Source organism: Varroa destructor, unplaced genomic scaffold (assembly GCF_002443255.2).
Source record: "Varroa destructor unplaced genomic scaffold, Vdes_3.0 BEIS01000003.1, whole genome shotgun sequence".
NCBI classification, from domain to species: domain Eukaryota; kingdom Metazoa; phylum Arthropoda; class Arachnida; order Mesostigmata; family Varroidae; genus Varroa; species Varroa destructor.
Window position 1 is genome coordinate 28,451,662 of NW_019211456.1, and position 24,774 is coordinate 28,476,435.

Consider the following 24,774-nt stretch of genomic DNA (forward strand, 5'->3'; position numbering starts at 1 on the left):
GTTGAGCGCCGGCTCTTGGCGCTCGGTTCGACTCGACCTGACTCGGCGACCAGCACGCTTTTTCTGCTCACGACTAAGAGGACGCTTCTTCCATCAGCAACAGCGTCAACAGTAGAAACGACTTCCATAACAACAGCAGGCGATAGCAGCAGCAGTAACAGCGGCAACAGCAACATACTTTGCCGCCGGTTCTGCCTCGAGCATGGCTTTTGCTAGAGATATTGAAACTGTTGCTGTCGTCATCGTCGCGGTCGATTGATGTTGAAGTGAAGTAAAATCAGTCGCTGCTCCTGCTCCTGCTTCAACTAGCAGCTGCTGAAAGCTGCTGAAGATTCTGCAGCAACGGCTTCGGCTTCGGCCTCTACCGCCGCTGCGCGGCAATCGATCGATAAAATGGCGGATCGATCGAGGCGAACAAGAACGAACTACTTTCTGCTAAAAGAAGCAAATCTTCAGAGAGGTAGTTGCTCGAGTAGCATCAGGATCAACAACAAGAACATCAGCGTCGTCAGGAGAAAAAGGAGCTATGGAAGAACGAAAGAAGAGCGGCATCCCTCGCGAACAAGGAGTAAGCCAGCGAGCCGCAAAGCGGTTAGCGTCGAAGCACCACCGTACGAAAGCGGCGACGTCCTGAGCGACTGAACGAGTGAGTGAACGCTTTGGAACTCGGAGCAATTCCACTGATGCCGCTACGAGGGTCGTCGGTTTTGCTGCCGCCGTCGCTAGTGTCGGCGCAGGACGGCCGTGTAATTTTAGCTGCTCTGTCTGTAGGCCGCTGGCCTGACGGTCGCAAACGATGTCTTCATAGTTATATTGGCCTTTATCGGATAAGAACCAAGGAGAGTAGTGAGACGCTCTGGAACAACCGCTGGACAGTCAGCTCACACCAGCCCTATGCTATAAAAGGGGTCCGTCGAATACCCTCGATTTTAATATATACGAACTGATTAGTTTTATCATGAGTAGCAGCAAGAGCAACCGCACGAACGGGTAACGTTACCATTCTTTAACATTAGTATTATAATCGTGACTATTTATCTCCATGAAGAACAAGAGGGTATGCATAAAGCCGTATTTGTTTCATGTGCTCAGTATGGAACGAGTTTGCATCTCAAGCGATTAAAACGTACCGAATCGATACCATCATACGGCTAGCGAGATCTAAGGTAAATAGAGTCCTAAGTGTCATATTTGTAAACCCATAAAAGTAAATTAACAATAGGATTTTTGCGATGAGAAAATATAAATGCAACATACATATCCCATCTGCCCTTTGTATGTCGAGCTTGCATAGTAAAATGGATGCGACGAATACCCTTAACAGCAAGTCTATGGCCTAAACCGTTTCAGCCATAGATCGAGGTATTTATTAGGTAAGTAAATTGGGCGTGCAAGCAGCCGTGCTCGACTAAGGACAAAGCGTGCGACTACACGTCTGAGCTGTAACGAGACTGCGGCATGCAAACGCAATCAAAAGGTCAAATTTTCCCTATTGGCGCTCGTTTCTGAATGCGGTTTTCAAGATAATATACAATCCGCTATGGCTCATAATTACCACATAGAATAGCAGACGTTGAGTATCAGTATTCTACATGCAAGTATTTATTTTTTTTTAACTGTGAGCATTTAGCTATGCCGAAGTTCCTCGAAGGATAGTGTCCCGTAGTAACTTTGATTTTTAAAATTTAGCGCGCTATTGAAGAAGCAAGTGTACTTATCCTAATGGCAGAATGAGAGACAAGTAGTGTATCAACGACTCAGCGTGCTTGTCAGCGAGCGTCTCCAAGCGCCACCTGCCGTAGCGAATATACAACGCTCATATATAATTAATCACAGTACCATATTACGTTGGCTTAGGTTGTATAGAATGCTAACAGGCGTTACCTGCTTCGCTAGGAAAAATTTAAGCTTCGTAGACATATAAGGATTTATCAGTTTCAATGTAGCTAGCAGTAACCGCTCGATCGAAGATCGACTAGCGAGTAATTAATGCTCAATCATGTTTCAATAAAATTCAAAAAAACAATGCATACATGCAGCTATCATTCGACTAGACTTCATGTGTTAAATGAGGAATCTTTAACGCTACGCCGCTTTTGTTTAAATCATATCAAAATCATATAAATTCCACCAAGTCTACTATAGAAGTCTGCAGATTGCCGACTATCCCATGTACACTTAAAAAGCGCTTTTGATAAAGCAACATTTTTTAAGTTGTCGTAGTACGTGTTCTACGTTAACGTCATCTACTAGTCGTATCAGCGACGACTGAAGTGTTATACAGTTGTAGGCTGCTGACGTCCCGCAACTCATTAAGCATCAAATCAAACATTTTACGGCGCAATGATTCTACTATTTTGAGACAGACCCTATCCAGGTGAACTGGGTTACATCCAGTGCAGCTGGTGTAACTCGCGTGTAATTTTCAAACCAGCATCGTTTCTAAAGTTTCAATTGTATCAGCAGGAATGTTAATCGTCATACTTATTTGTAGAATAGGCGCAATAGATGAATTTTATAGAAAAGAAGAAAGCTGCTGAATCACTAAGATCATTGACAAGTAAGCGCCTATCGGCTTCGTGACGAAACACCCTTCATCTCACCGCAGCACAAACGACGAATGTATACGATAGGAATGCATAAACCACTGTACATTACTGATTGCCTATGTTGCCGCTACTTCGCCTGCTGCTGGCGCCATTGCCGTCGGAAATACCAGCCTTTGTAGACAATAACATTGAGTGAGAGGAGGACAAGGAGGAGGCTGGCTGACTGACTGGCTGGCCGGCCCGCCGGCCGGCCGGCCGGTCGGCTGGCTGGCTGGTGTAAATTAATGTGGCCTATGGCCGATGGCGAACAGCGGCCGCTGCGACTTCACCGGTCACCGAAGCGCAAGAACGTAAACAATGTGAATACGGGTGTGAAGACCATCGCATCGGCGTTGCTGCCATCACTAACATCACCAATATCGCCTCTGTTATTCTTGCTTCCACGGGCATCCCAGGCTAATTCCAAGAGGAATCTACACAGAATGGTTCTCGTGTTTGGTGTCCGGCAGCGGTGGCAGCTATTTTCGTCGCTGAGTGGAAATTTCGGCGGGTTTGTACCCTCTCAGCCTAGCTGTAGCCTATGTATGCGCGGATGCGGGCTAGGGCGGCTTCGTCGGCCTGTGTGAGTACCTCTCTATGCGTAATTGTGTTTGGGCGTACGAGTAACTTCACGGCCGCGTGCACCTTCAACGCTGAGCGTCTTTCAGCGTCCACGGGCGTTCTATCTCGCACACGGGTGCGTTCGTTAGATCGCTGCTGGCTTCATATTATCAAAACGAGAACGAAGAGTGCAGCTGAGGAGCTAAGATGAAGAGTGGAGAAGAGTCGGAAAGATGTTGCTACTGCGAATACCGCAGCTGCTGGAAGGAGTAGCAAAAGGATGGAGCAAAGAATCATTAAAATTACGCTACCTGCCGGAGCAGCTTTACGCAACTCTATGACAGGCGCAAGCAGCTAGACGCTGCTGCTGTTGATGACTGGTCGGACGGATGAACTGGTAGATGGTCACCCTCCCTTGAGAGAACGATACTCGATTTTGATGCCAACTCGACTGACAAGATAGAGCGATGAAGAGGGGGAGTGACTGCGCACAAAGAAAAGAAAAAAAAGGTGTTCGAGCTTTGGTAGGTACTAGAGAACCGAGCCTTACGGTCTGGATTTTGCCTCGTCTTAGAAAAGGGCTAAAATGTTCGAGACACAGTAGGTCTCATTTGTATTCCATCAACAATTGAAAGGAACATTAATAGCAGAGGTTGTCATATGCCCATCTCATCAGTCAAATCGATCTGTGTTTTAGGATAACTACATGTGTGCTATGCATGGTAAATGTCCTCAGGCACTAGCAACTAGTCGATTTGGTTAAGTGAGTCACATTAGCTTGATGTTGTCGAGAAGTTGAAAGCACGCTCAATTCGATGGGCTCATTCAGCGCTCCCTGTTCACTGATGGGAGTAGCTAAATAAATCGATATGGAAGAATCATTGATTTAGCAGAACTATTCCCGATAGTGTTATAAATTGTCCCCCACCCTTCTATGTATTTCGAAAGTAAACATCTCTATTGATAAGGTTTAAAACTGACCTAATTAATGTATGTGTGAAAGAGTTTATAACTGCTACAAACTTCTGTATGTATTGTCAGTTACTGCACTAGCGGGATTATAGCATTAGGCCGACTAAACCCACCTTGCAAGCAACGGTTTGATCGCTACGATACGTAGGCTTTTAAGTGATTTCACATAGAAAAAGTAGCACACTGCATCGGTCGTCATGCTGCACTGACTACCAACAAAGAATAAATAAGTCGCCATTCCGGGCGCCATTCCAGATTTATTGATACGCTTTAATATCCAGTTCGTTTAAAGCAATATAGACATTTTGCTAAGTAGTCAACTAATGGGCTATCATCAGGACAAATAGATATAGAAAAAATGGCAGAGTTTCAGACTGCAACATGGTAGAGCCAATAGACCAGTCTTGGAATTGTTCGTTGGTAGTTTTGCTTTAAGCTATCACCTAGCTACGTTGCTAGGTGATGATGACGATGCAGACTAATTCTATATGATATCTAAAGTTTAGCTTAATTTACAAAAGCTCAACTGAACACCAATTAGAATTTTGAATGAAAATATTCTATTACGTATCCTAGCTCGTGTTATGCCATTTTATAATACGTCTGCTGTTTTTTTTTTCAGAAATCGTCCTCGGAAGGCAATTTGCTGAACTGGAAGTGGAGATTACAATCGTCATAGAAAAGCTGTTCTAAACGGTTCACGGGTGTCCAATAGGGAGCTACGCTTGTGCGCTAAACATGACCTAGTACTATGATCATCCATCAATTAAACATTGGGCTACGGTGTTTAACACGTGTTTTTTTCGTTCTCCTTAAAGCCGACAGACCCCCCAGTAAGTCTCGTCGGCTTTTCGTATAAGGTACGCAGGCGAACTAACAGGATCACGAATGCGGATCCCTGAACTCTCTTGTCATTCTAGTGGGCTGTATTTATCAGGTCTAGTTTTTCATTGACGCTGGTCCGCAATAATGATATGCATGCATCGAGATACAAGACACAAAATACATGAATGGGTAAGGCTGAGCTCAGAGTAGCTTGGATTAATTTCTCATGTCTAATCGCCTAGCCAGCTGTACGTGTGACCTGTTCTCGAGGAAAAATATTCAATGTCGTTAACCTTTAGCTTGAAATTTTCATGCAAATGAAACTTCAGAGAAAAAAGAAAAATCAAACTGTGTGAGTACCGTACAAGCATCCGTGAAACAGTATATTGAGACCAATATAATCGCATTTTTCATTACTAGTGACCAAACGATCGATCGTGTATCGCTTTCGCTCCGATCTCGTTGCTGCCTGCCGAGACCAGGCGTCAGAGAATAAAATGTCTGGGCTTTTCTCAGCGGTACTCACGGATCAAAATGGGGAAACGGCAGAAACAAATGAATAAGACGAAAGTGTAGAAAAATACCAGGTCAAACAGCGAATTTTGCGTCGTATAGCCTCGGTTTTTGTAGGTTGAGAATTACCGTCAGTGCAACCTTCTGACATAAGTCAGTAAGAATAAAGCAGATAACGGCGATGAGTGTTGTATATCGACAGGTGAAAAGATCCATTCAGGTAAAGCAACATTCAAGTAACCATAAAACTTAGATAGTTGAATTTCAGATCGACAGTCTCGACCGGCTGATGTCCACCAGGCATCCTGCCACAAGATATTTTACTTATATCAGTAATAGCAGCCGTAGAAGCAGGGGCTACTTGTTTCGTCGCCCCGCAAAACCCCTATTACCAGCGCTTACATAGAAGTGCCGTAACGTTCAGCAGTTTCTCTAACTTGTATACGTATACCTATATAGGAGAGAATATACTAATGGCGCTTGTGTTAGCAGTGTTGATGATGGCTTTGATCACAGTGAAACCATTGATGCCAGGTCGGCATAAGTATCTGTCTGTTTGTGCGTCAACGTACGCTGCGGTTGCTGTCCGTCGCTCGATGCAAACAGGCGCTGGCCAGTGTATAGTAATGCTATGCCGTAGAAAGAAGAAGATTACGGGACGAAATAGGCGGGAGATCTGGCGGGCGTTTGAGAGATGAGCGCAATCCAATAAGGGTACTTGCTCGCTTGCCTGCAGAGGTAAGCAACAGGTGAGCGATGGCTTGACGCTTCGAACTGTTTCTGCGGCTGCCATTTATCTCTCCGACCAGTGGACTAATACACATAGTCGCCGCCAACTACTTGCGCTTGACGACGCGGATGCATCGTAACGAAGGGGTTGATGACTTTTCCATCGGAGCTGCCACCACCGGAGCTGCGATGGCTGGCATCTGTCGACCGCCACTGAGCTCGCGCTCCGTTCCGTTCCGTACAACTAAAGGAAAAGCGCACACTTCGATGACGATGACAATAACGACTGAGGAACAGCTTCAGCAATAGCAGCCCTCATGCTTATAAAACTGCTCAGATTTCGACGGAAATTTCATACGTACTCTTCAGAATCGGTTCCAGTTTGTTGTTGTCGTGGCCGGGCCACTGCCGCGGCTGTTATTGCCCCCGACTTCTCTGATTTCACCGGAGCATTGGCTTATTCAGGTGCCACTTACCGAGTGGAGAGCGCTGGTCAGATTGCAGCCGCGGCAACAGCGGCGGCCGCCGCAAGCACTATCGTACGAAGCACGTAGGCTCTGGCCTTTCACATTTGAAAAGTCCTGAAGGAAGGAAAAGGCTGACAATTGAAAGAGTCTTACTAAAAGGAAGAAGACTCTGAAAGAAGGTGAGCCAGCATACAAGCCGCGGTAGCCATCGAACCAGCGTCACCTTCACTGCTACAAGCAAAGGGGCAGTATCGGCTACGCTCGCATCATCATCAGCAGCCGCCGTCGCAGCGCCCGCGCGCCCAGAATCAGCAACAACCGGTTCATAGGCATTTGTCTGCTCTCTTCTACTAATGTGGCGCGATTCCACTCTATGCTCGGTAAAAACGGCCCTGTTGTTGTTGTTGAAGGCGACTATCTTCGGGATTAATTCTTGCCGCACGAGCGGATTCCATTGCCGCACCACGAACACAAAGATTCGGCGCAGGCAGGCGGGTGCTGCAGTTAAGCAGTGCAGCTATTCATCCCATCGGCAATCTCTTTGGCGTCACTCTTCGCCGGTCTGGCCGCCGGCGAGCTCCATATACCGTAGTATATTCGATCTGCTTATCTTTTATGGACGCAGTTTGTTTGCTTGCTTTTCTGTTTTTTGTTCCCGGCTCTACGACTGCTCACCTCTCCTTGTGCCCCTTTCTCCTTCTGTCGCCTCTTTCCCCCGGCTTTGTTAGCTCTCTATTGTGGATCTTGCTGTTCTGGCTAATCTCGGTGTCCGGTCCCCATTGTAGCGCGGGGGTAACGTGTCTACCTGCAGAGCGCGTGCTCGTCTAGGTTCATGTACGGACGTAGACAGATACACCTCGTTTAGTGCCGCAAAAGGCCAGTCCTCGGGACTAATGCTCAAGGCTCGTGTACCGAAACGCAAAACATTTGTTCCCGATGCCCAAAAGCAGTTGTGCAATCCGTACGCGACAATGCTGAAACAGACCAGACAGTCTGGTCTCAACCAGCAGACGGCCATTGACTAAGTACCAACTAATTAGTGGATGGGAGTGCCTGCGCGATTTTGACAGTAGTAGTCCTAGTATGATAGTATAGAACTTCAGACCGCTGATGTATTGTTGCGGCGGCAATGGCGTGGCAGATGAAATAGGTGCACTAGCGTCAGTCCAGCATTGCTGCGGTCTACGTCCGCACAAAGCTGTTATATAGTTGATGAAGCTAGTTTAAACAACGGGAAGAAAACCAACAAGAGAGGACCCAAAGCGAAAAAATGCACTGCTCCTCATCCTTCGATAAACTTTTGTCGAATACGAAGCAGTGCGGCTGCCGTTACGCTGCTTGTTACCGTCGTCGTTGTCATTGTTGTTGTCGTTGTCGTCGTCTGAGCAGTCATCAGACGATAACGGAGCGACAAAATGGAAAAGTTTTGTACTACCGGCCCTTCAGCCTTTCGTCCGTCGGTCCAGGACGTCACTGGTGGACTTGCGCGTCCTAAGAGATGCCTAAGAGGCCGCACGCCGCTAGCAGTGCTACAATAAATATAACCAGCCGCAGAAAAAGAAGATGCGCAAGCACATACAGAGACATTCGTATATATAAACATACGTGTGTGTGTGTATATATATATACGTACGACAACGTAAAGATCGAACTAACACAAGTAACGCTGATGAAGCGGTCGGCCGCAACTGGGTTTTTAATATCAGAACAGCCATCAGCAAAGCCATCGTCATCAGCTGGAAGAGCTGCAAATCTATCTATTACACACTATATGCATGTATGCTTGTACGTTCGCTGCTAGCAAAAAGTAGACGATGCCAATCCGACAGTTCGGAGCTAGACTCACTGGCGACTTCTACTCAGCCTGATTCGGTCGGTCGGTCGGTCGGTCGGTCGACCGATCATGTCGTGTTACCAGCAAGTGTACACACACGGTCGCATACATAGCTAGCACATTCATCTTTTTGGAGTATCGAAGAGGCATGCGGTGGAAAAACCAAAGGCAGCTAGCACTATAGGAAAAAAAGTACCCTAGCTGAAGTTGCATCGTGGTCGGTCTGGCCTGATGTGCCGCTAGCCATATTCGTTTGCATTAGCCAGCGTTAACTAACGAACTGTTGTTGCCGTTGTTGTTGTTGTTGAATGAAAAGAGTCGCGTCGTAATGGTAACGCCGCAACAGCGGTCGAAATGGGCCACGTTTGTATACGTATATTATATATCGTGTATATTTAGATATACATATATGTAATAGTTGAAGTGTATGTAAGTATGTTGACTGTTAAGCTCTTGATTGCTACTCGATAATGGCCTACTAACAATAATAGCTGTTAACAATAATAGCTGACGCACTTCTAGTGCACAGATGTACACACATATACATATATCTAAAGCAGTAACATATTGAAAAATCTCTCAAACTATGGCGAGTCCTCGTGTTAGCGGCGGTGCCTGCATCAAAAAGTTGGTGCCTCTTTTGATCTATAGAAAAGCTAAAGATAGACTTTCTCGCATCGTCGATCGGAACGAAGCGACTACGAGTCGTATCGGCTAGTTTGCAGTCAATCGCCGTTGTTGTCGTCGATGGCGGTGGCGTTGTGGCCGTTCCTGCTGCTACTACGGTAAAAGGAAACAATGTAAAGGCTTCCTCAAGGGGAGGATGGCGTCAGCCGCTATTGCCGGCTGCACCGTTGTTCGCTGGCGACTGCAGCGGCTCCTGCAGCTGTGGCAATGGTCGTTGTTTGTTGTAGTAACGCGGTTTCTTACGGCTTCTTCAGTCGGACCCAAAGTGCCTGTTGTTCCCGATAGCAGCGGTTCTTGTTGCGTTGCGGTTAATGATGATCATGGCGATGATGATTCTGGCGATTCTGATGATTTTGCTGATGTCGACGCTGCTGCTGCGGCTACTAGCGATGCCACGAGTAGCTGATGGAAGTCGACTGGTCCCGGCTCTTCTATTCCACAAAATTAATTCCACTGTCTAGGACATGCCTGAGTGATTGCTATTAAAAACCACGATAGTTGTCCATTTATTGCACGATGGCGATGGCATCGATTTCAAAGTTAAGGAGTCTGTTTCTTTCGGCGCAGCGGTTCTCCGACCCTTTCAATTCTGGTGGTGTTCTTGCTCAGTTTTCTCAACGAAGAAGATGCGAGTAATCAAGTCGAACAACCTCGAAAGGGTTCGGAAGGATCCGGAAAGTCCTACTACTCACACCCAAACACATATTTTACGTATATATAGAATACAGGTACGCTGAAGGTAATAGACGGATAGGACGAACGGGGCGAACAAGCAACGAACGAACTTCCAAGCGAAGCCGGCCAAGACGCCCCCTTCACCTTTTTCTTGTAAAATTCGGATATACTCCATGAAAGGTTAGGACCCTTTTTTCCTTCCGCTTCTTCTATTCTTTAGTAATATAGTGTGTAAGGTGATTTTATACAATGAGTATGCGGCACACGAATACCTAAAGTGATTGAGAGTAGGAACTCTCAATGCAGAAAAACATAATGTAGCCTAGAAGCCAACTTCAAATAGGTCAGCTGCCGATGGTGGCAAAACGCAGATACTCTCGGGTTGTTTATCCAACAACCAGAAAAATCTAACTGACACAGATCAGGGGCAAAATTATCACGCAGTCAGCCGAGAGTGATTCAGCTAATGAGAAACTTTAAGATACTCCAGCCAGCTCGATCATTCAGCTATGCGACTATACAGGAAACGAGATAGTTCGTTCATTTGTATTATTGTCAACGGGTGTCGTTCCCATTTTATGCAGTTTGCTGTTTTCATCCTAGTAAAACAACTGTTGTGTAGTCATAACCTTTGTGCTCCTTTATCAAAAGTCTATTTTATGAATATGGTCATGCGCTTATTGCTAAGGCGATAAGGCTAGTCGTATCAAAATCGCCTCTTTTTTCTGCTGACTTCCGGTCGTATTTACACTGGCACAGCACGCGCACCAATACCCGCATGCATTTTCGTGGCTCTGTGTTCAATCTTGTAAGCGAGGTTTTATAGACTAGCTCATTCGGCGCTGTTTTATTTCGTTATTGACGTACCATTCGTTGTTCTATCGCGCCCATACACAAACGAAACAGAGGCTTATATTCTGGCGGTGGACCCCTCATTACCGCCTCCATCTCGTGCCCACCTTTTGCTTCTGATATGTAACGTCAATGCATGTAACGAGACTGCGAACGCTATGCGCATAGGCGCATCTTTAGCTCTAATGTTGATAACCTTCAGGCCGACGACCAGCACGCGAGTGCACTGTGCCCAAGTCTGAAACACAGAGAAAGGCTTTGCCCACACCTTTCGGCAGATGAGACTGTCTTCAACAACAATAATAATAAGACGCCTGGAAATGGGCCGATTGTGACTGAAGGTGCAACGAACGGTTTTGAATTTGTTGTAGCGTCTTTGTAGTTTTACGGTTTTTTATCATCGTAAGATAATTTCGAAGAGAGACGGAATGACGCGGATTTCAACGGTCGAAAAAAGGATAATGTTTTCGTAATAAACGTACATCAGTACTGTAGGCATAATATGATGGTATTAGCCCTATGCCCGTCGGTCCTTATCCTGCCAATCAATTTTAGCCATTTCCAAACGTCAATTCTATTTTCCACAGTTCAGAGAGACAAACTTTCCTTTTGGTGCTAATGCCACCGGTCGCAGCTTCCACACGGGTCATGCTCGTTTATACATATTGGACGCCCTGTAGTGAGTCGTTCTAATATGTTAGCTCAGCTCAATTCTATTCAGCCAGACGCAGTTTGTACAAATGGCCCGAACAACCCAAAATCACGGACCCGTTTCGGTTGGAGATTGCCAGCAAAATAATACAGTTTTATCTATTTACACCAGCCCATCAGTTTTTCAATATTATCCTGCTCCCGAAAAGTTACGTTATATTATTCCTTCAATCAATGTGAATTGGGCTGGGCTAGTTGGGCTTAAATACGTCGGATTGACTTGATTCAGTCAGACCTTGCCGACCGTATGAGCTAGTACACTGGCCGCATTAACCATTCACGCTATTTTTACCGCCACATTGGTCAGCCGTTACAGTCATCGTTCATCCCCCGTCGGTCGCCATTGTCGCTAAAATCTTTCGTGACCAATTCTCAGTTCTCACAGGCAATAGGTGACATGCGATGGCCAATAGATTGCGCTGATGTCTGTCTTGTTCCCCTCTCCAACATCTCCTTTTTGTTTCCCAGCGTTCTGAATCTCTTCAAATTCACCGCGCGAATCAAATACACTGCCGCCGCTGCTGCTTAAAAGATATGGCGCTGACTGATCTAAACCCTTCTTCTGCGTTTTCATTTTGTCGTTCGTCGCCGCCGCCGCCGCCGTCGTCGTCGTCGCCGTCGTCGTCGTTATTGTTGATGTTCTTTTATTTTCCTCTTGCTACTCGTTCACCACCTGAACATTTTGCTTTAGTTCCTTTTGCAGCAACGACTTCAGCAGCGCCGACGCAGCGTCTGCTTCATGTTGGTTTCATCGTCACCCTTTAGTTTGTGTTGCCGGTGCTGCCGTCTTAGTCCGTCGCTTCGATCAGCTCCTTTGCGGCTCTGATGGCGTTATTATTGCCGCCGCTGCCGCCGCAATCGCCTATCGATAGCAGAAATTATCAGAAACACCAACAGCAGCTTCGATAGCAGCAGCGTAGCGGCATCAAAAATGAACATATACAAGTAGCGACCGCAGTTACGACGAAGACCAGCCAGCGGAAAGAAGGACAAAACGAAAAAAGCTGCTAGCTTTTTCTAGCTGTTTGCTGCTGGCTGACTCGTCGCTTTTGTTGCTTTGTTTCTACTTTTAGTGCGTGTAGGCTTTACATTCGCGCTGGGCTTGAACGACTACGGCACTTTAGAGATATTGACTTCGTCATCGACTCCGCGGCTAGCGTTGCTTCGGCCGTTGCCGCAACGGGTTTCGTCGTCTCTCCTTTCACCAACAGCAGCAGCAACAGCAATGGCCAGCTTAATCTTGAAGAACAAAGAGTAATGTTCGTGCACTAATCTGTGCTCGATCAGTCATCGCTTCGTCACTCAGCTGCCCGCTAACTCGCGCGTCCGGCAGCAACGGTAAGAAGCGCCAACGCGTCGCGATGCCGGCGGGCGAACATTTCAACTATTCACTCACCCATTCGTTCACCGGCTATTTGCAGCCTCAGTGCTGACGCTACGCTGTCGCTGCGTTCTCTTAGGCTGCCGTGACTGCAGCTGGTGATGCTAGCTTTTTCTGCTCAGCATCTGTCCTCTTAGACAGCAGCGACCCAACCCCGATTTGTTTTCCGTCAATCTTCTTACGTGTTCTGTTTGTCCTGTCGCTCGCTCGCTCGCTCGCTCGTTCGTTCGTTCGTTCAATCGCTGCAGCGACCCTAACGGAATACTCTGTCACAGAATTTTCCCCCGCCGGCTCATCTGGTCATCGGTCTGTACTCCCGATCGCCTGCTCCCTGTTTATATTAACAACGCTTTGTCATGATATTCTAGCCGTGTCACTCGCATTAGCAGTGTCAGCATAGATTCTTTTTTCGAGTGTAATTCGTCGTTTTCGCTTTATGTGTCCGTATGATGTCGAGCTTGCTTGTCTGACAGTAACGCAATGGCGATAGCAATAAAGTAGCGGAGAAATGATGCAGTTCCGCGTGGACGGCGTACCATTCGAAGAAGAGGATGCCGTTCGCCCATTCACGCTTACATACAGTGGGCAGACCACGCAGACGGGAACGTATTTCGCTCTCTGACACCATTACGGTGGCGATGCAATCGGTATCGTACGTGTCTCATTTCGAGTCTATTCAACTCTACGTGTATATGCGATTACGTGTTCAGCGCGGTTTTAGACCCCGTTACGGTTATGGCAGCTGCTGCAACAGTTGCCGCCGTGGCTGTTGTTATTATGAGAGGGAGAATGCATGTATGTGTCTATCAGCGCACCTAGCGGACAACGAAGAACTTCATTGCTAGAGGAGGTGTAGGCACAATCTTTGGAAAAACGCTTGAAACAACAACGGCCACAGCGCAGGTATGTGGGTAAGGTGCGTCATGAGACGCGATCATGTCGCGCTTGCCTTCCAAATAAAACAGGGAGTTCTCTGATCGGCTGCATTATCTCCAGGACAAGGATAAACACTCATATACCACAGCGTCTAGACGGAGGCATCCGACACGACATGACACTACTCAATTAAGGCGATGGCAACAGCGGCGGCGGCGGCAGGACTGCACTGGACAGCGACATGGAAGTTTCTGCAAGCATGCTAAATAATACAATGGCAGAGAATGGGGTGCCAGCAGCACCAGCAGTTCGGAAGTAACAGCTTAGTCAGGGTGGCAGAATCAGAATGGCGTCATCATTCACCGCTTGGCTGCCGATGTTTCTGTTGCTGGCTGTGTTCTCGGCTTCAACGACGCTTAAGTGCGACGTGCGTTCGATGCGCGACAAATGAAAGGGGCATGCGTCAGAAACTGCCGTTGAATCCAGGGCAGCGGCGCCCGGCAGTACTCAGTTGCGGTTTCTGCCGCTGCTTTCTGCCACGATTAATTCAGCCGAGGAGGACACTGCATATTGCGCTCGAAAAAACCGGATATATTCATTCCACGGACAGCTTGAGTCCATTTGAATTGTAACGTCATAGAAATGCTTTAGCTGTTTGTCTAAATCATTTATCCAGCGCGCTGTCGCCCGTTCGATTGTTGAACATGACTAATTCGCTTGGTTGTGCTGGTTAACTATAAAATATCTTCAGGAAGAACAGTAATGGCGAAAAGAAGAAACTAGTTAGTCATGGATGGTCAGCAAAAAGGCAAGAGTGTACCTGCTGCACTGACGATTGGTTTCCATTAAACCAGGAGGGAATAACGATAGACACGCTGGTTCGATTGGTTTCTTGTGGACGGACTAACGGGTAAAATGACGCATATTGAATGGATTTTGCAGCTCACTATTTTTAACCCGTATTTCATTCAATGCAGAGCTTGTTTCGAGTGAGGTACTCCGTACAGGATGACTGTATGAATTTCTGAGCGAACTATAATTGTATTTTTATACGTATCATTATTTGACATTCGGGTTTATTGTTTCGTTAAGTGCTAACATCGATTCAGAAAAAGGACTATTGTTAGAGACAGTAGCGTACTTACTTCTACCTTCCTTCTGCGCTTTCTTCGCATATAATTTAAGATTTTCCCACTTTTTACGACAGGTTTGTGCGTTCCGCAGTTGACTACCCGGAGCTTGAACCGCGTTGACCGCTGCTGTAATCTCTTCCCACGCCTGCAAACACAGACAGCCATTTCGTAAGAGTGTGTGTATAGCAATGCGACCGACTCAGTTGTGATCATCTGCTGGCCCTTTCAGCTTTTGCTTACGTAAAGGGCCATCCACATTTTATAAAAGCTTCATTTAACGAATTATCGAAGATCTAAAGTACTAACTACTGGAGAACCGTTCGGATAAAGTTAGCGTACCCAGTTAGTTAGATGCAAAGTCAATATCTTGTATGTATGTTCTGGAAAGCTAAGCATCTTTATTCTTAACGTAATTCTAGCTCTAGTATCGTCCTGCGTTGACCGATTTCGCGCAGAAGAAAAACTATGTATGTTCATTGAAGAGGATGGGTTTACTTCAGCATGCCGTCATCCTATGTAGGAATAGATCACTAGATTGTTCCTCGACACAGAGGAATATCAATCGTTCATTCAATTTCAACGATACACAACCGATTCTTTCAGTATGGCAAATTTCATGCGAATGCGTCGAACCAGGCCGTGGCAGTACCAGTATAGATACGCAGCGTAAAAGTGCCCTCAGTGGATTTGAGAATCGAAATTATCCGAAAGATTTTCCGTAGATGAGCAATCGCTTCATCGCTGAACTATATGATTGTATTTGATAATCATATTATATGATTCTTGGAATACTCTTAAACGTATCCATTATCAGCAAGTTCAGTAATCCAGTGTCGGAAAAGGACATACGTCCATTACGTACGTCCATTACGTATCTGAAATTATGTATTAAATAGCCGTAGAAGATTCTAAACGCTGTTAACAAACTCAGGTCGCAACTAGCTCGTGGAAATTACGCAGCATCCGGATTTTTGTGCGAGAAAGCAGTTATGATTATTATTATTATTATTATTAATGCAGGATTTTTACCTTTTCTTTGAGGTGCGACATTCCTTTGGCTCGAGGTGTAGTGAGGACTGCGGCTCTTCTACGAACTTCCTGAATGAGCACGTTTTTCTCCTCCTCGGTCCAGTTAGGCAATCGAGTTTTTTGTTCGTGGGCTGTCTCGGAGTCTATAGTTCGGTACGTGTGGCCAGGATGTCCAGGAGTTTGTCTCGGCGAGGAGCCCATACTGAGGTCTGTAGCGCCTGCCAGTTCCATCATCGTGATTGTGTTTATCGACACTCAACTGGCGTTAAGGTTACCCTGTAATAGAGGTAGATGGCATGGGCGAATATACAGATTGTCAGCCAATTGGGTTATAGTACTGCCATGAAAAGAGTACGCTTTCGGACACGTTAACGGAGTGAATTCAACAGTAACACGCACTTGAAAATGGCGCTTATTACAAACTTTCGTGTCATACTGCCTAGGTGATGTTATGCCATTACCCTATTATTAATTAATGTCACGGTTTTCATGCTTGTGAAAATAGCTATATTTTGCTATCATTGCTACATTGCTTGTTTTATATATTTATAGAATAAACACTGGTGGTTAGGAAATCGGAACAAAGTTGTCACCATTCGAACAGCTATGTATATGTGGTATTTTCCGCAAAGCACCGCTTAACGTGTTTAGTAGTGTACATTTTTTAAAAACAATTCTCGGTAAAAAAAAATCAGGCGTTTGTCCATCACTAGCCGAATAACACCGTCAGACTAGACGGGTGGCCCCTATTTGTACGAGGTCTTTTCGAACATTTTTTTTTCGATTTAAGGAGATGAAAACGCAAACAGAATGTTTCTGGTATCCTTGATTAAAAGTATAATACCCAATGTCACTAACGAACATCTAAGCGTGCTCGTAGCAGGAAAAAAGACTGTCGTTTTACCTTTAATATATCGACGTCGGTTATCTATCAGTCTATTGTGTACAAGGAAAATCGCTTGACGTAAGTATAAGATACATATATTAAATAGGTGCATAATTATAGGGTTAAGCAATAAGAATAACCAATTTAGTCATCTGGCATCAATTGGTCACAGATGTTCAAGCTAAACTGTTCAAGCTAGAAAATGCTGATTTATGTACATCCGGCTTTTAAGTGAACCTGCTCTATACTTGTTTCGATTTCCCTACAACGAACGAGTTCGTTCCGAAACAATCTAAATTTGATTCTCTTGGCAATATCAGTTGGGTGTTGTACCGGTTCAAATCTGGGCGAAACCTGTCGTGCATGTATAACATATGGAGCAAGAGTGCGATACAGAAATTGTATACCGATAGAAACGTGCAGTGGAAGTGTCACTTTCAAAAATTCTTGTTCAACGATGAATGTTCATAGCGAACATACCCTTACGAGCGCCCCGCTGGGTATGACCCCCAATGCGTCCCTGCACTTACCTATCGAAGCAAAGCCTCAATGAAAAAAAAAAAAAAAAAAAAAGAACAACTCTGTTCCTTTAATATGTTCTTGTAGACGATCAACAAGAGGCGTATTTATCACGCTAAAAACAAACTTCCCGTTTTATATCTGCTCATGTTTCAGTTTCCGTCTGTCAAATCGGTTTTGCTTGTATCTGTCGTCACCCTTAAAATCATCCGCACTAATGTTTGACCCATTTAGTCAGCAAAAGCGCTTGTTGAATGTAAGGGCAAGGACCAGCGGATTATCGAGCAGGAAATGAGTCCGATTCTCGGTGCAGCTACAGATGAATTTGCGATATGGCTACAATGCTGGAAAATTTCAAACCCATTTTTGCCCCACATATTGATCATTTCTACTAAATTAAGTTCAGTACCACCAGAATCATCGTAGGCACTCATCCATGAACTAGCGAACACGTTCGACTAATTAAAGTCATAGATATTTTTGTGTCACGAAACAACGGCCCACTAAGAGTGGTAGTTAATGGCTTTCTTTCTAACTAATTTTGCTCATTAACTCATGATGTGTTATTACGATCGAATTAGTCAGCAAAGGGCTTACGAAGTTCGTTCGGTGTGTTAATATAGGACCGCGAGATTTGAAAAGACACCAAGTGTTTTCGGGAAAACGACTGATAAGACACAATTTCTGTATCAGTCTTCGAATACAGTGGGGATCAGTTTGTCCGTTTCCTAGTGGTCTGCATGGTGTTATTTGCGCATAGTGGAATCATAGTTTATCAAAGCAATAGGCCCACCTCACTAACCGTATACATTCTGCTCTCGGGTCAATCAGCTAGACTGTAAAAAAAAAAGATAAAAGCTTCATTGCTTAAGAAACGCTGACTATTAGTCGAACCTCTAGTCACGACTAAGCTATATTGAGGCTTTTTTTTTTTTTTGTTATGATTACGCATGAACAGCTTCAAGGTAACGTCAGCGATCGAGATGGAGATTACCGTTTGGCGATCGGCAGAATTGACTTCGCTGAACGAGTATTGTTTTCGCTTGAAAAATGTGTCGATTTCACGTTCTAAGGCTTTACCTTGCTGTGGTTTACTGTCAAAACTACCGTGGCCAATTCCTCTACCTCGAACGGTTGTAATGAACAGATCTGAAGCCCTTTGGGATTTGCCTTGCGTCCTTTCATCCTTTGTGGCTTTACTAGTCAAAGGTAAAAGTTGACAAGTTTTTTTTACGGAGCAACTTACTATTGCATATAGGCACATAAGGCTTTCGTTCTGCATATGCACCATTCATTTTCATATCTACACTCTGTCGTTGAGTAATTTGCTAAGACAATATATTGGCACAATTAAAAATGCCATGCATCCGTGTATATTCAATACACGCCTTTACTCCCCCCCGCATATCACTATCTGCAACTATTTGTTACTTGAAGAGCAAAATAGTTTTTTTTCTTTTATTTGTTTCATCATACATCTAACGTAGTATAGATCGATCGAGGAACTTGAACCGGAGTAGTCTTTTCAGTCATTATATAAATGCAGCCGTCTAAAAGTGTGGCCATCTTGCTAAATATGGGTACAAATTTCATATAATCGATAATGGAATACTCTGCTTTGCCAAGTTGCCAACAATCCCACACAAGGCTGCCAGCATCGCAAAATTCAAGTTCGGCGAGCAAACGCTATAGATACCCCCCCCCCCCCCCCCCACACAAGTCATACAAATATTGATACACTTACTTGAATCTTCGTTTGGCCACCAGACGAATGTAGGAATCGTAGTTTTACGAAGCAGACCAACGGGACGCAGGGAAAATGCTTTCCCATTTTCATAGTATGGTTGACCAGCTGATTTTCTAATTGTTAAACTTCTCAAGGTCCGCACGTGCGCCTAAGTGCGAGTGCATACACACATCGAGATAGACTTAAGTGATTGCATTTTACGTGATTCCATTTGGCGTTTAGCTTATTTCTTTCTAGTAACAGATGAAATCTGCCGACATCGAAGGAGAAGAGTCAACCTTAGGGCAAATGCCCTATGTATACCGTTGTTTGTCTCAGCAAGTCAAGTTTACGAGTATACGTATCGATGAAAGGAAGTAGTTACTAAGGCGTAGTCGTATCACTTGCTTGGGCTTACCTAACGGTACAGACAGCCATTCATTTGCGGGTCTGAAGCCGAACGCTCCGGACAATCATGTCTCTATTTGCTCTGCAAATTTTATTGTCCATTCCCTTTGCCTATTCATATTAACATTGCTTGTTGTCACACACGCGAGCCCTGATTTTTTATGCCGATAGATTGTCCTCACGCTTTTTTTAGTTGCTGTGACTGCTAATTCGAAGGCAAGCTTACGTCACGTGGCCAGCTTGCAACAGGCAGAACATCTCGACTCATTCGGATATAACAAGTGGCCTACAGTTCAACCTGCGTTAACTGTTACCGACCGTTTCTATATCGTCGCACAACTTTTAGTCCCGCTTATAGTAGTTTCACTTTAAAGGTACCGATATGGTATGGACAAATCGGAACTGAAGAAGTGGCTGGTTCTATCGAGGTCGCCGAAAATGTGTTACGTGATATAACGTTAATGGCCTGGGTGGAATAGCCATTATCTTTATGTAACAGTTTACTGGAAATAGCTCCCCTCGCATACAGCTCTCAGTAATTATTTCGAAGCAGTGTTTTTCGTGATGACTGCTTAAAGTCGTACGCGCTACGTAACGGGTCTATATCAATGGCTTTGCGCCGTAAAAGTACGCAAACGATTGTATCAAGCGAATTAACATTACCGAATTATCACTATAAAATAAATAGTTTTAATATGACTGACTGGGATTTGTTATTTCTCGTGGACGCAGTCGTTGACATCTACTTTTATATATATACATATATTCCGATTTTCAGTGGGATAAAGTTTAATGATTGCATAATGCTCAAGCAACAATATAATCATTTTGCGGAGACAACTTAAACACGGACTTAACTTCAAAACTTTTTAACCCAGTGCATAAGTGTTTTCCGCATCGTGAATGTATAACGGAAGCAAATTTTTCAATAAGCAGAAAGGTTGTCGCTATTTGTTTCCCTTAAGCACTAGTTTGGCCAGTGTCATATTTGTGTAAAATGCAACCCAGGTAACCTACCCATCTGGGTAGGTTCGTCCGGCTTTACGCTTTTCATTATCTAATTCTGAAGTCAATGTAAAGCCTAGCAAGTATAGAAGCAGGACATTCATTTAAGAAGGCTTGAAAGTCTGAGCTTCCGAAGTAGATCTATGTACAGCCACTGCTGCGACCCGTGTCCTGCATTGTTCATTTGTATATTAAAAAGCTATAACGTATGCGCACGATCAATATATGCCTAAGACTGAAGTGAGAAAGGAGCTGAAGACAAAAAATGCGGACACGTTGCAGATGAGTCATACACGGTTGGATATTACTGTGCCGTTATTTGTGGACCGATCGAAGTCGGTTAGGTTTTCATTAGTTCTATGTTAAATATTGTAGCGCAGTTCTGGGTTGGAAATTTCGTACTGCCGCAAAGTCAACCAGGTAGCGCATATACAACGCATCAGGCACGTGGTGCCTATGCTGATGATGAGGCTAACGCGCAAATGATCAAAGCCGAAAAGATCATAGTATTCATTTGACGTCGATACGCAAGGAGTGCAGAGCATAAAGTGTAGCCATAGGAATAGTTAGCGTCGTCCTTTATAGCGCTAGCGCATTTCTTCTATTCTCCTTCGCTGGAGGAACTTCGTAGCTCTGTTGGTAAGCACCACTTCTGCTATAAACAAAGCCGTTCGGCTGAATTCGATACACAAGACGTATAACCGATATACTGTATAAGGCCCTTTTGCTTTATAATCTATTTTGATATGGAGTGGAATCCGTCAAAAACCTTAACAAGTACTGTTCCGCAGGGATTCGGTCTGATACGAAATCGATCATTGCGTCAATTGAGTCTTACTACAAGGGGTTTTCTTTGCTTAAGGTGACAGCTTCAGTAGGCCATACGACATCCGGCTGGTCTTGCTGAGAGCTGGCGCTTACTGGGAAAAGGAACAATTGCCAGAGTCACACGCGCACACCAAATACTGAGACGTGTATGTACTCGCAAACAACCGAGCTCAATAGAAGCGTACTTAGTCAATTCGTCTCAACACGGCAGAACTGCCACTGCTGTCAACCAGCATTGGGCAAGGTGGTTGTCCGATAGAGCAATAGGATGCTGTTGGCCATTTCACAAAACAGTACCCATCGAATGGATCTGCGGTTCGCTATGCACATGACTTAAAGGTGCAGTGAATTTTTTGCTCAGATATGTGTTTGCTGACTGCTGAACTAGCGTGAGTGTTAGGGCTTGCCTCTTCATTCAGTTTTAGATCAGCCTACAAGGTTCCAAAGCGCTTATCTCTGAAATTTAAATGTATGGAAAAATGGTACGACCATACTAAATCAAAAGGTTAGACCATCCAAATCAAAAAACCAAGAAGTTAGAGGAAAACATGACTCTGTTTCCTTTTAAACGTTATCGTTCCTAGTTTGATGTAGCCGTTTACGTTTACATAAGCTCTGTGTAACACTGGTGTTTTTCTGAACAGCCCGAACTATACATTTGTGATGTCAGAGTCAGAGCGTCTTCTACCATCGTGCAGTTTTCACCATTGCCTGTATGAAAATCTGTCTCATGCACGCAGTGGAAACCTGGCTTGCGTGAACTCAAACTGTTCACGTAATTTACAGTTGTCACGCACGATTTTCGTTTTTCACCTATAGTGAACGTGATCACTTTAGAGTTTGGACGCCCAAATTTAAAATCGATAGAAAAGTTCGAACGGTTGTCAAATACGATGGGGAGGTTCAACGTTCAAAGTTGTCTATGGTTTCTGTACGTGAAGAGGCTGTGACGAAAAATACTTACGTCATACGTCAACCGGGCAAGTCGCTAGCGATACTGACTGCACAGCATATTTGTTCTATTCCATTATAGTCCACTGCGTCTTGCACGATAGCGAATACCAAGTTCCTCACCCAAATCAGCACTATAGTTATTACCTAGAAGCTCGAGTAATCACAAGTTTGACTAATTCACACTTTTTTTTTTTCGTTCAAGTAACTGAAATTCAGTAATTGCACTAAACGGTACGTCAAATTATCGATGAAACATCATCATTGCAAGGTACCAAGAAATATCCAAGCGATCCTGCCATGAACGAATTTTACGAGATCGAAGTTTACATATTGTTACCGCTGGCGTGAGTCACGTGATCGGGAGCCTAGCGATTTTTTCGCGTTTGTTGTAGCCCCACGTGGGGCTGCAACTACCTGCCAGTTAACCGCACGTGTGTGTGCCCGCGTTCACGCGCGCGAATCGAAACGTACTGTAGAAGAACACGACAGAGACCAGTTGGCCCCGAACACGGCCTACATATAGAATCCACTGATTTAGATTTTGTGAAGCTTACTTCAACGTTCCCTACGTGGGTTCGGCTTCAAACTGTTCGAGATTGGCGAGGTGCGCACACGCCAAACGTCGCGTATTGGCCGATTAGCTTATTGAGCCCGCTAGTCACAGCATTAAAGAAGAGGGCAGTTTATGAGCCGACCGCCCTGCCAAGTGTCGACAACTAGCCCGATCTCAAACTACGAACCACGGCAGAGTTGATTACAAAAGCCGACATTAAAGGCCCTCAGACATGTATCGTCACACTGTTGTGGATTGTATTCGAGTCCAGCTATGACGAACGGTGAGCAAGCTGTATATTTCTTTTTCGTCTTTTCCAGGAATTCGTCATAGGTACACACCACCCACTCCTCGTTCAAACTGGTCTGTACTTAGTCTCAAAACCTCCTGCGTGTAGCTCCGGCTGTCCTCCTCGGATCGCTCACGTGAGCCTTTTTCGGCTTTGTTCTCCGCTTCTTTCTGTCTTGTTGCGATGATTCGTTGTCCTGAGCAGAGCACCGTAATGCAACAGAACCGAACACAAAACAAGCGTTGCCGCTGTCGAGTCGAGTGGGAACGACAAGTCGAACAGCCGAACGCCCGAACAACCGAATCCGAATCGCCGAGTCGAGCTGGACTGGGCAACCCGTTCGGCGAGAGAGATCCAAGCGTCCTAGCAGCAGCACGGCCGAGGAAACGACGATCACAAGGCAGCAACTGCGGCGGCGGCGGCGGCGGCGGCGGCACTCGCAACGGCTGCGGTCTCAGCTGCAGCTGTGTTGCCGGAGCTAGTTCTAGCAACGATGGAGTAGCAACAGCGGTGTCAACGGCAATGGTCGTTGATCTAAGAATTAGTGCCCGTTTAAGAATAACATCATCCTTTCCTTCCATTCGATTCCAATGCAGCATGCCTGCAGCGGACGCAGCCGCATCGGTTCATCCACACTTTCGTCGTCGCTTCGTCCACGGGACAACATCGTCGTAGACGTCGGGCAGAGCTGAAGCGGGGAGAGGGCGGATCGCGCGCGAGTCGCTGGCGTACGGTGCGACCAACAGTAACAGCAGCAGCAGCAGCAGCAGCAGCAGCAGCAGCAGCAGCAAAGAAACGGCAGCCGCTGCACAAGAAGCAGCTGCAGATGTGCTTATACTGTTGTTGCCGTTGTCTTTGCTGCTGCCGCTACGAACGCAGTACCTATGGCGATCCCGCTCCGCGAAGAGATAGAAGCTGGGGCTGCTGCAGAGACAACGGACAGCAGCAGTCGCAACGGGCCGCCACCGTCGCCGCTACTGGGCCGAAAGAGGAATAAAGGGTTGTTCGATGCTAAAGGAAGAATGTATAGCGGGCGAAGGGAGAACACTCGCTAAGCAGTTCTCTCAGTTGGCAGGGTCGAGCGTGCCATTTAGCTCGATTCGTTCATTGGTTCGTTCGTTGCTTGATGCGTGCGTCCTCCTCGGACCTCATCGATAATTGGCAGCGTCAAGCTTGCTTGTTTAGCAACTTACTTGTACGTATGCTCACTCACAGCAGGACCTGCGTTGCGCTTTGGCTCGTCCGATTCGTCGGCGGCCGCCGTTGCTGATTTTTCTACAACCGCAATAGCCGTAGCTGCCGTCGCGCTCCTGGGCCTGCTTTTTTCCTCTCGATGCATCGACTTCAGCATCATCAGCAGCGCCATCACCGGCGCGGTTTATTCTCCTGGCAAGAGTTGCTTGCTCGCACTTCCTTCCTTCAATCTTTCCCCGATCTCTCTAACGTTGGGCTGTGTCTACTCCTGCTGGATATTGGTCTATCTTAAGGGATCAGCGATGCCATCAAAGGGTTCGACGCTGTGTCGTCGCGTCTGTAGCCAGCCCGGCATTAGATAACTGGCAGCGGCAGAGTCCACCGGCATCCAACAACCGATGTTGAATATATGCTCAACTGAAGGTACGGGAGTGACGCAGCGTAAATACAAGGGTTTGCTCCGCAATCGATAATGTTGCCCTAGATGTAACATACAGGAGCTTTGCGCACGTATAGACGATCCTATTGTTACCATCGACATTATATCGTAGTCCCACAAACGCGTGTGCTTGCCTATAG

General features: G+C 45.6%; 1 protein-coding gene and 1 long non-coding RNA gene across 5 annotated transcripts in view; one reads left to right on the top strand and one right to left on the bottom strand.

Annotated features, from left to right (window-relative positions):
- The window catches only part of LOC111246647 (uncharacterized), a 46,598-nt gene extending 22,705 nt beyond the window's left edge, over positions 1-23,893 (bottom strand). For 3 of the 4 annotated variants that reach the window (XR_015323292.1, XR_015323291.1, XM_022796573.2), the window contains exons 1-3: positions 22,170-23,893; positions 15,834-16,109; positions 14,817-14,949 (exon numbers count right to left, since the gene is read on the bottom strand). Coding sequence is in view for 2 of the 4 variants with exons in the window: in XM_022796573.2 (XP_022652308.1) it covers positions 14,817-14,949; positions 15,834-16,067 (367 nt within the window). In the remaining 2 variants the exon portion in view is untranslated. Of the gene's footprint in view, positions 1-14,816; positions 14,950-15,833; positions 16,110-18,982; positions 19,968-22,169 lie in introns of those variants that run through there. The other variant, XM_022796574.2, reaches the window with a different exon arrangement.
- LOC111246651 (uncharacterized) lies at positions 2,420-4,918 on the top strand. Its single transcript, XR_002671747.2, has 2 exons — positions 2,420-3,673; positions 4,744-4,918. It is a non-coding gene; the product is annotated as an uncharacterized LOC111246651 (long non-coding RNA).
- Positions 23,894-24,774: the final 881 nt, after the last annotated feature.